The sequence below is a fragment of the Python bivittatus genome, unplaced genomic scaffold (genome assembly GCF_059951505.1).
Source record: "Python bivittatus isolate LINGU-HERP-01145 unplaced genomic scaffold, Pbiv_v1 ctg000780_np1212, whole genome shotgun sequence".
Lineage (NCBI taxonomy): Eukaryota > Metazoa > Chordata > Lepidosauria > Squamata > Pythonidae > Python > Python bivittatus.
This window is the reverse complement of record NW_028277108.1, coordinates 1,253,598-1,265,175: the sequence shown is the minus strand read 5'-3', so window position 1 is coordinate 1,265,175 and position 11,578 is coordinate 1,253,598. Positions and strand designations below refer to the sequence as shown.

General features: G+C 39.9%; 1 protein-coding gene across 1 annotated transcript in view; it reads left to right on the top strand.

Annotated features, from left to right (window-relative positions):
• The first annotated feature begins 1,670 nt into the window (after positions 1 to 1,670).
• Positions 1,671 to 11,578, top strand: part of DNTT (DNA nucleotidylexotransferase) — a 144,872-nt gene continuing 134,964 nt past the window's right edge. Inside the window, exon 1 of the mRNA XM_007424395.1 lies at positions 1,671 to 1,873. Within this exon, the coding sequence (XP_007424457.1) occupies positions 1,671 to 1,873 (203 nt within the window). The remainder of the gene's footprint in view (positions 1,874 to 11,578) is intronic.

The window sequence follows — 11,578 nt, the reverse complement described above, 5'->3', positions numbered from 1 at the left end:
TAGTGGCATCTAGAAGACATGATACAAAACACTAGATAAAGGCTTTTTTTTTTTGGTCAGTCTTCAGTTTTCCTGGCAAGATTTTGGAAGTGGTTTGCCATTGCTTTCTTCCTAGGGCTGAGAGAGAGTGACTGGCCCAAGGTCACCCATCTGGCTTTGTGCCTAAGGCGGGACTAGAATTCATGGTCTCCCAATTTCTAGCCTGATGCTTTAACCATTATACCAACCTGGTTCTCATAGAAAGGAATTACCACAGATATATAAGCATCACTATAGAAAATTCATTTTCCTCAAAACTTCTTCCACTAAGGATATAAGTTGAAGAATAGAAGGGGAATTGTACAACTTTGTCAAAAATTCACAAGAAGGGTTTTCCCCTTTCCAGACAGCCTTCTGGATTTATACTCCTGAGAAGCGGTGTTGAAGAACAGCCCTGGAATGCTAGGGAAGAATTTGGTGAGGAAAGAATTTTGTGAACTGAAGAATGGGAGATCTTCATAGTCCATCTTGGTCTTATGAGAAAAACAACTGACCCTGATCTCAATAGCCTAGCAACCACAGATGCTGGGGGCAGGGGGTGCCTTTATGAAATTATTATCTACAATTCCTCTTGTAGGGATTAAATGACTGAAATTTCTGGAGACTACCAACATCTTCTGAATGATCTTGTACTAAATCACAGTAACTTTTCAAAACTGTGCCGTCTTGAAGAAATGTGGACAATGATTTGACTCCCACCAATCATATGATATCATGTACTGATATCTGGTGACTGAAAAGTTTGCCAACCTCTATATTAATCTAATTAGATATTATACTGAATTCAGGAGAATTAACACAGGCATTTGGTAGAGGACCTTATATTTCAACCTGTTCTGATATTCCCCCCGAAGGAGATTTCTCCATGGGATTAAGTGAGCAACGCTTGAGGTCTATCTTTGATAGGAAACTCTCACTGAGAAACTAGATATACTGTATATAGAAGCCCTCTTCAGATTTCCATGTTAAATTAAGTTCACAGTGGAGAAGTAAGAAATGTAGAAGCAAGGAATACATGTGGCCTTGTGTGGGCAAGCATTTTAACAGGAATATTATAAATCCATGTAGAATTTTGTGCTCATCACTAATTCCCCCCCCCCCCCCCCCACCAGGACATTGTACTAAATCTAAGAAGCAGTCTTTGGAAATCTGCTCAGTATTTGGTACTTGAAAATTAGGAAAATATTTTGATTAGATACCTGAATTAGCCTCTGTATTGCTTAGTTCATTATCACACACCAAGGCTATTTTGTTTATATAAAAGACTTTCACTTGTTCTAGTTCCCTGGCTAGATTGGGCTATTATTTCAAAAATCAGCTGCAAATAAGTTTTATGGAAGTTATTTAACTATTTTCTCAGATAGGACTGAGAATGACAATAGGTTTGTCTTTTCTGATTCTCTAGAAAGCTCTCAAAGTTGTCTGATCCAGGAGTGCTCTGAAAAGTGACAAATAAATTTACAGCATATAGCTTTCTTTTTATAACTTTGGGGGAAAAGAGGGCAAGTGACATCACTGGATGGTAACTTCAAAAGCAGACTGTTGGTTGGTCAGACAGATTGACTGCAAGCTTTATGTTTTCCTGAGTGAAGTTTAGGTTTCAACGAAGAAAGGAAAGTAGACAGTGTGTCATGAATAAGATGAAAACTTCAGACTTTAGTCCCATGAGGAAAAGACAGAAAAGAATGCAAATTGCAGCTCCTCTGAGCAGCTACAAAATAGAGTTTAAAGACATAATAATTTTCATTGTGGAGAGGAAAATGGGAATGACCAGGAGAATGTTCCTGATGGATCTAGCAAGAAGAAAAGGCTTCCGAGTAGAAAATGAGCTAAGGTATGAAAAGGATTAATAGGTCTTTGTATGGAGAGTTGGGTTGGAAAGTGTTCTCTATTAGTGGAAGTCTATGCATATCAGTGCAGATAAGTGTGTCCAACAGGTTTGTACAGACTGAAGACAAGAGCTACAGATACCCCTTGAAAACTTTGAGAGATGCCCCAGAGCTTCTCCAAATCTTGACTCAGCCTAAAACTCTTTAACGTGATAGAATGGAAAAATATTAAATGATCATATGGTCTATAGGTAATTTAATTCTATTAGTCTATTAAATTTAATTCTGTCATGCCTAGTCCATTTTCTTTTGGCGTGAGCTCCCCCAGCATGATTCAGAAGTCAAGTGTGGCCCTCAGCTCCTCCAAGTGTGTGCATCTTGAAGGCATATATAGGTGTTTTCTGGGGATCTTCTAGTAATTTTATACCTTTCCCACATTTGAGAAAGTGCTAGCAAAATAAAGCATCAAGCTTTATTATGAAGAATAATCCTGTCTTTAGAGTAAGTGGGTTGTTGAGCAACATTTATTTACGTTCAGCTTCATTTAGCATTATAAGAATATAGTTATTCATGTACAACTGCATTTGGCACTACACTTATGGTACATATATTAATGTCTCTATACCTTCAGAAAGAGGTCCTCTTTGTTAAATAATTAATTCTGCATAAAGGCTTAAGTTTAAGCATATTTTATTTTGCAGTTCTCTCTGGCAATTATGGAATGAGATTTTAGTCTTGAGCATAATGACATTGCTGTGCATTTTGCAGTGCTCTGATTTCAATGCCCTATTTCAAAGTGATGTGGGTGTTCTATAGTAAATACGAAAGTTCTGTATGAGTGAGCCATCCTAATTACTTCAATGGAGAAGGCGTGTGAAGAAGCTGGATATGTTATGGCACCACTTCAGCAGGCAATTAATAACGGCACAGGTTTTTTTTAAAGAATTAATTAATAGGTATTGCTTAGGAGGGAAAATCAGATTGGAAACTCTACTATGAAGGAATCAGTGTGTTTTCCCCCAGTTACAGGTGCAATCCAGATTGGTTTCCCAAAGAGGTGGGTTATTTTTCTTTCCTCAGGAGGGTGCATTTTTTAAAAAGTCAATATGGGGGAGCATAAAGCTCTAGTTAGTTGTGCCACCAGAGAGGGCAGGATTGAAATTCTGGGACAATTTTGGAGAGGGCTGGGGAAAGCTCCTTTAATGCACAAAAGATGTATTAATCCTTCAGAGGTCTAATATACCAGTTTAGGTAAAGACTGTCTTGAGTCAAGCTCAACTCCTGATGACTATTATAAGCCCCACTAGGTTGACCAGACAAGGAAATCAGCTCCACAGGAAGGTTAAAACTACTTTTATTGAGATTGGCTATAGTAACAGGAACTTGCAAGTCTGATTGTGCTGTGCCTCTTCCTCCTTCTTATAGGGAGGTGTTTGCTGAGCCACTTCTGAACATTATCTGGACATTCTGGACTTAAAAAAGCTTTAGCCCTTTTTGACTAGGCTATGGAGTCTGCATATCTCTGCCAATGTCATCTTCCTTACTCTCTACAACTATTTGGACACGTCCATGTCATTTTCTTGGCCACAACATGGAAATGGGTTGCAATTGCTTTTTTCTGTGATGTTGTTTTCAACTTCCCAGTCCACCCTACAACCCTGAGATTTCTTAGTGGTCTCTCATATAAATATTAACCTGGTCCACCCCTACTTAAGTTATCCAGGTTCATCCAAGATCCACAAGAAGCTACCACTTAGAAGGAAACCAATACAAAATCATGTCACTGAAAATCAGCAATAAGCCATTGAAGTTTGGTGGTATGATTTCGAAGGGAAAGGTTTCTGAGCGCCGCAAAAATGGAGTGAGGGGGGTTGTGTGTGATCCTATTGCTGAAGCATAATGAGCATATGAATTGCCTCTACAAGAAACTTACTATATCAACACCCTATGTCTAATTTTTACTTAAGATCCACTAATGAAGGGAATCTGCCACATTTGGGGGAGTTTGTTCCCCTCCTGAACTTCTTCACAATGGGATGGTGTTTCTAACTTGCAGTCAAGATCCACTTTCTTTTCATTTGGAACCATAGCTTTGAAACTTTTCTAGTGGTTGATGTTGTTTTTGTTCTCCAGCTTGAAGCTCTCCAGAGGTTCTGGGATTGTAACTCCCAAAATTGGGGGAGTTGGTTTAGAATTCTGCAAACCATACTCCCTCCCATCTTGAAGAAAACTGCCCTGGAGTAACAAAGAGGAGGGTTGCTCCATCATCTATGGAATGGCCCTTTAAAGTATTTGAAAGTGGTTATCATATACTACTTCTCAGATGCTTTTTTTCCAGGCTGAATGGAGCCACCTCCCTCAATGTTCTTCACAGGATTTGTTCTTCAGGGTCTCTGCAAGCTTTCTTGCCCTAATCAATATATATTTCTTAGTTTCTTGCTACCTTAAACCTGAGTATCCAGAACCTGCTATCTGGTTTGGAAAGAAATCTGCTGCTCTTGCCAACAGAAGCATTCCTCCCAAAGCTATAACATGATATCTGGATCAGAAATGCAATGTGAGGATGGGGACAAGGTTATAGCTCCCTGATCCACATTGGATTCCACACCTTTTTTTTAAAAAAGAGTCATCCATGCAATAATATACCCCAAAATCTGGGCCAAGCTAAATGGCCAAAAGTAGAAAATTGCAATAACAGATGTTAGAGGAAAATAATATCACAGTGCATAATATATTGTTCCTGTAAATAAACCTTCTTAATTTAAAGAATCTCATTAGCAAAGTGTTGAAAGAACACTCAGGCATCTTAATATAGCAATGGTGCTCAATGTTAGAGCCACACTTAAATTGTCACTGCTCCTGGCCGCCTTACACAGGGAGGTTTTTATCATCTGCCTTCTTCTATTACAGGAACATACATGTTTTAGAAAGTCTGTTACATACATGGAAGCACATGGGTAATAGTAATACAGAATCTGAGGAAGAATCTATCTTGAATAAACATATGTATGGTTACTTATGGAGGTAATATTGGAGATTCTAAACTGTGTCTTGAACATACCCAGTCCTCTAGCCGTTCAATCCTCAAGGTCCATCTGCCATCTCACCTGATATTAAGTGGCCTGGTGCAATTGCTCATGCTTTCTGATATATGGAGAAACTGACCCTGAATTGAAGAGTTCCAAGTTGGGGGCGGGGGGGGGGCGGGAGGAAGCGGGGGAGAGAAGCAGTCTTTATCCAGTGGTATCTTTGGAGGCATTGTGGAGGCATTGTGGTCCAAGGAAAATGTAAGAGTTTCCAAACCTGATCTAAGAAAAATGCTTCTGACAGACTTCATATATTTTAACTTGATTAAGTCTCTCTTCCTTCCAGGAGGGACAAATGGCCACAATGCTGTCCATATTCCCCTCAAGCAATGCCTCCATATCACTGTTCTTCCCTTGTGACTCCTGGGGGCTGCAAAGTTAGTCGTAAAGAAATGCAACATCCATTTCTAAAAGTTTGCCTGCCTTTCACGCTGCTGATTAGACCATGTTTTGTAACTGCTTTAGACAATTTTCCAATGCTGCATTGCTAGCCTGTAAATTTGGGTGGGGTTGTTGTTTTAAATGGTTATTTTTATTGAGAGATGACACTGTTATTTTTTCATAGTTACTTTCATTTCTTTTTCTTTTTTAATTTGTTAGCTATATAACCCACTTTTCCTCTAGGACTTCAAATCATGTAAATGACCTTATTACTTTCCCCTTATTATTTTGAGTGAAAGGTCCTTCTCTCAAAATAACCTTGAAACATTTCATACCTCACCAGGAATAGATACCAATTTTAAAATCAACCAACCATGGCAACAAATCAACAAAAATAACCAACCAGCTGCCAATGAGGATTGAAAACAACACTGATTGGTAAACATTTGAGCAGGATATGGAAATGTTTTGGCCTCCCCCACCGTCCCCAATTCCTTCTCAAATATTTACCAATCAGTGATGGTAAAGGCAGGGGTGAAGAAGAAGAAATCTGAGGAGGCAGAGAAGTTACCTTAGTAGGGAAGAACAAGTGAGAGAAAAAACAGATGTGCAGAAATGGCAATGGATTGAAATTCAGCATCCTGAGGTCACTTCCAGATTGCCACCATCTTCATTCCTTGACCCTCAACATCTGCTTGAAGGCAACCCATGATTATCTTTATTTCTGCTGCCTTGAGAACAAGGAACATTCTCTAGCAACAAAAATCCCTTCACCCTCCATTCCATACAAAAAAGGGAGAAAAAAGGAAAAAGAATGACCTAGTAGCCTGATTGTACTTTGTCTGGTGCTGAAGAGACTGAGAAAATGAATGAAATACTTGTCAGGTTCACCCCTGCTCAATTTGTCTGGGGCTTTGAGGCAGAGCTGCCAAGCCCAAAGCTAACATGTCCCTTACAGGACCTGAAGTTCAGGAGTTGCAAAGAGGGCTGAGGTAAGACATTTTTCAACAGGGAAATGGAGGCACAGCATCTGGAATTGAACAAGATGACCCCAACCAGACTGAAACAAAAGCTCTCTGACACAGCTAACACTGTGGCTACTTTTGAACAGGTATAGCATCCTCTTGTGGAAATGTTGGAGAACAATAAATAAATAAATAAAAGGAAGCCTCAGTGATGATAGGACAAATCCATGTCTAAACATTTTGGAATCCACAGCTTAAATATCTTGATAGAAGCTGTATCTCAGTTTCCCTACCTGTGTGCATATTACTTTAAGGCCCTTCACAGGTGGCACTGGGCCAATTCAGGATTGGCACCGTGCTGCTGTATTCCCACACCATCTTCCTTGAGTCACTGTCATCCTTTCAGTGGGATTTTACATGCAGGAAGAAGGATGTCTTAATATCTAAGCAGCTTTCGGGCAAAATGACCAGGCAAGCATGTACAGTATTTACTAAAAACATTGGGGCTAACCATTTCATTTTCTCTAACAAATAAATATGGGCCCAAAAGTACCTGCACTAGGACCCATCAGGATCTCTGCCCCACCTTTTAAAAAATATTTATTAAATGGTCAATATCCAGTTGGAGTTTGCAACTCTCAGTGTCTCAAAGACAAAAATCAGTGAACTGCAAAGCCTTCTTCAAGCTGGTGATTTAATGGATATATCTATATCACTTTATTGGCAACAGTATGAAAGTCATTGCCATTGTCTTCTTGCAGGATATTTTTAGATGTCACCGTTTACTCTACGGTGGGGGTCTCCCACCCCGGTTTTAACCAGGTCCAATCCTGTTTAACTTTTTGAAGTCAGCTAGATATAGCCACTTAGCTGGACAAAGGCAAAACAACAGCCCTCTTTTCTTCCTGTCTCTTCCTGTCCCCGACAGCAGATTGATAACCTGAGTCAGAGCAAATGTGGAGAAGAAAAGAGGACTTGACAATTTCAGGTTTTTTAGCGAGGCACTTTAAGGTGTCCCTTGTTTTACTGGCATCTGCTCTGAATTCACTTCAACCAGGACAATTTAACTGTCAATTTTTTAAAAAATGTCAACAATATCTGTGGAAATTCTACATTTCTTGGTTTTTTTTTTTTTGCCAAGAATACAACACAGCTGTAAAATAGCAGAAGAAACTAGGGCATGCTGGCTGAACTGCTGTTGTGAGTGCAGAAATGGCAAAGTTCCCAGAACTTCAGCTTTATACAAATACATTAAATATGCACATTTTATATAAAGGGATATAAACCACAGGAAGCAGAAGTTAAACAACTCTAACTGAATTTTTTGTTGTTGTTGTTTGAGACAACAAAGCCAAGCACGTCGGTTTAATTAAAGGGGAAGGTAACATAGTGTTGATTTGAAAAATGATGTGCAATCAGTTTGATCATTTAGATATTAGACTACAATCCTATCTGTGCTTGCTGGAAGGAAGTCTAATTAAGCTCAGTGGGACTTACGTCTGAACCGGCATGCATAGGATTGTGCTGCTATGCTGAAACCTTCTATCTTAGCCTTCCCCAACCAGGTGCCCTCCAGATGGGCACTGGGTAGGAATTAGGAAACAGAAATCCCAGCACAACTGGAGGATACCAGGCTGGGCAAAGATGTTATTAGAACTGGTCAACATTTCAGGTCCATATACAAAAAGGTTCTTTGGAATATACAGGGACGCTCATGAAGAGGCTGTTTTCAGCTCTTAAAATTGGCAGCATCTTTTCCCAGGATTGCGTGGCTGCCCTCCCCAGCTGCAACATGATCGCTGGAAAAGACATCTCTCATAACATCTTCTTTGATGTTGAATCTCAAGTACTGCACAGCCCTTGTGGTTCAATTTAATTTTCCTAGAATGAATCCCACTGAATTGAATGAGACTTCCTTTTGAGCAGACACGTGTAGCATTGACTTCTTACTACTCAAGACAACTAACATCACATTTTTCCAGGGTAAAAGAGTGCTCCAAATGATTTAGAAATCCTAAAACAGGATAGTATGACAATATACGATATTGTCATATTACAATAATGCTATATTGTCATAGATATAAATGTGCTATATACAATAGTATATTTATATATACAGTATGACAATATAAAACTCTTTTAATTCTCCCTTCTGGGATGTTGGACCAGACAAAAAGAATAAGGGTTAAAAATCACTCCAATCCCTATTATTTTTGTTAACAGCTGTGGGACTGATATGAAAGTAAAATTCTGGATTAGCCTTCAAAGCCCTGGCTGAGATACCCTAAAGATATTCAAGTCTGGCGAGTTACATAAAGTATAGGGTTCTCAAGGCAGGAAGAAAAGAACATCAGAGAACAATAACATTTTAGCCAGAAACTGCACTTAAAAATGGAGATGAGGATGATCACTGAGGCATCCTTCTTTTCGACTGCGAGATTATTTGCAGTGAACAGGAGCTGCACGCATGGGGCTGCTCAAATCATGCAAATGGGTAGGTTAATTTCAAGAGACATGGTTTTGAGACGTGTGTCAATTTTGGTTTTTAAATTTTGCAATTTAAGGTCATAGGGGTCCACAGGTCCAAGAAGGGGAATGATGAAATGTGCATCAAGATGTCCCAATCAAATGCCACAACTTTTGCATGGGCATCTGATAATCTGGATGCAGTTATGGAGGGTAGGGCTTGCATTGTGATGTCATTGCTCACATAGCATTTTCCATTACCATGGCAAGCTGTGAATGCTACATTGAAAATGCATTAAACCTATCCAAGGACGTGGGGTCTCTTATTTGATTTCCTGCCCAACATCAACAGGTAAGCACACTTCCAATGTTCAGCAGTTTGCTGCTTTATTGTATGTGGGAGTCTGCAGAAAGAATTCAAGAGTTGCATATCTTGAATGACCTTGCTGGAAATATGCAGGAACTGTTACCTAGGCACAAGGGGCTGCAACATTTTTTAAGTCGAGAGCAACGAAATAACATTTGGAAGTGGCTCAGGCAGACACCTCCCTAATTCACTGGAGGGTAAGGAGGAGGAGGTACAGCACAATCAGACATGCAAGACTCTGTTATTATAGCTAATCTCAATAAAAGTTGTTGGAGTTGATTTCTTGGTCTGGTTTACCTCGTGGGACTGACAAGTGGCAAACAAGTAACCAAAATCTGGCAATGTTTAGACATCCAGAAATGATGACATGGAAGAACAAAACAAAACATGGGTAAGGAAATCATTCAGTGGTTCTAACAGTAAGTTGCTCAGCCTAAGGACCAAAGTCTGAAGTAGAGATGAGGAAGCTATGATGCTCCAGAAGTTGCTGAGTTACAATTCCTAACACCTTTCATCACTGGCCTTCTTGGCTGAGATGGTTGGGAATGATTGTTTAGCTACAAATAGAGGGTCTACCTTCTTGGCTTGATGCAATAGGTATATAAATGCATCTCTCTGGCTCTCCAGGTCACCTAAGATTCTATGCTACTACTCTGGCTGTTTGCTGGATGACATTACAACAGATCAAAGAGCAGGGTAATAGTTCTCCCTGCATGAGAACTTTTCCTGTCCTTGCTGCTGCCAAAGTTCCTTTCAGTTGTTTGGGCCTAGCAGCATTTTATGCAGGAAATCTATTTCCAGATTTTCCAGCTTTTTAAGTTTATCCTGAAAAGCTACCACTGAGGGAAGATTGGGTGAGAGTACCAGAGCTGAAGAAGGGGGAGATTTAATTACTTTTCCCTGCCCTATTTCCCTGCTCTGTACAGATGCTAGTAACCCTGCAGCAGAAAATAAATCCAACTAACAGCTATCCTTAACAGCGTTGGAATAATAAAACTGAAATAATAATGGGGCCAAATCATTGATTCCTTGTTGCTTCTTCCATGTAACGATATGGGCACTGCTTGCTGGCTTTGCAACAGAGAAATGAGCTCCTGTGTGTTTGGAATAACAGTGAATTTTTAGGATAGCCAATCTGGATGTGATCATGCTGTATAGATTATTTTCATAATGAGTAAGCACAGTGTTTTTTCCCATCATGACACCACCACCATTACTTTTCTACACGTTCAGCTTCTTTGCTCTTAGTATCTTTGAAATGATAAAGTTCAGAATGAACTCACCACATTTCTAACCATGTTCTAGAAACACAGCTGACACATATATAATTGGACTAAGAGATTCAAGGTTGTCCTATGACATTTTATTGCCAGAGATTGAGATCAAGATGATGCTGGTCTTCCCGTTTATAGAGAAGACAGCTGAGTCATCTTTCTGCATTAGCAACGGGATGGTGTCTTCTACAACGGGCTAGTTTAGGGGCCCCAGGATGGTTGCAAAGTGAGGTGATCACCATACTTTGGTGGGATTGGCCCTGCGTGGCATTACAAATTGAAGCTAATATTGGATTGGAAAAGTGCCTGTGCTTGCCTTTCTGAGGCAGAATATATGGATGTGATTTATGGATGGAGAGGGGCCAATCTACAGGATCCATCCGTTTCCATCAAATCTAATGTCACTGTGGCGTTTTAACAAGAGCTGCATTCCAGGCCACCACTAGGTTACCATTTTGTTGAAGTGTTTTTTTTATAAGTCACTGTAAGCCACATCAACCACTGAAACACAACAAGGCCAGTGGCAACAACTGGGCCACAGAGATGTGAAAGGCAAGGGAAGAAAACTCCCCACCCCTCAAGTCCTTTTTAAAATTTTTATTCTCCCACCCATTTTTCCTTTTGGGCCTTCACATTTCTGTTCTTCACTACAGCATCTTCCAGCCTTTACTAGGCCTGGAACTCTTCTTAATTGTGGTGGCAAGTCACTGCTTAGGTCACTGCCAGCGTATGAGTTAATAGCATGGCACGTTACTTATTTCTAGCTGAAATGGTGTCCGCTAGAAGAGTTGGCATGGCTGTTTTGAAGCTGCCTGAGCATGTATTCATGTACCAACAACACTTCTGTTAGGACCACCAGTGAAGGAAGGGATTATGCGTGCACACGCATAGCCTTTGAAACTGTTGTGCTAACCCTCTCAGAGGACACACTTTGTAGAGTGCCCATCTCAAATGCTGTGCATCGTATGCCGAGCCAGACTCTGCTATAAGAATGTCTATTTGAGTAGTGATTTAAGAACAGTTATAATTAGTTACCTAGTGACCCAATCAGTTTCATTAAGGCCATGGCTAAAATACCAGCGTAGCACAGGCTGTTATGCTTAAATTTAAAGATGTGCTTGCTATATACATGTTTACATTATACATTATTTCATGTATGTTTAAAAAATTG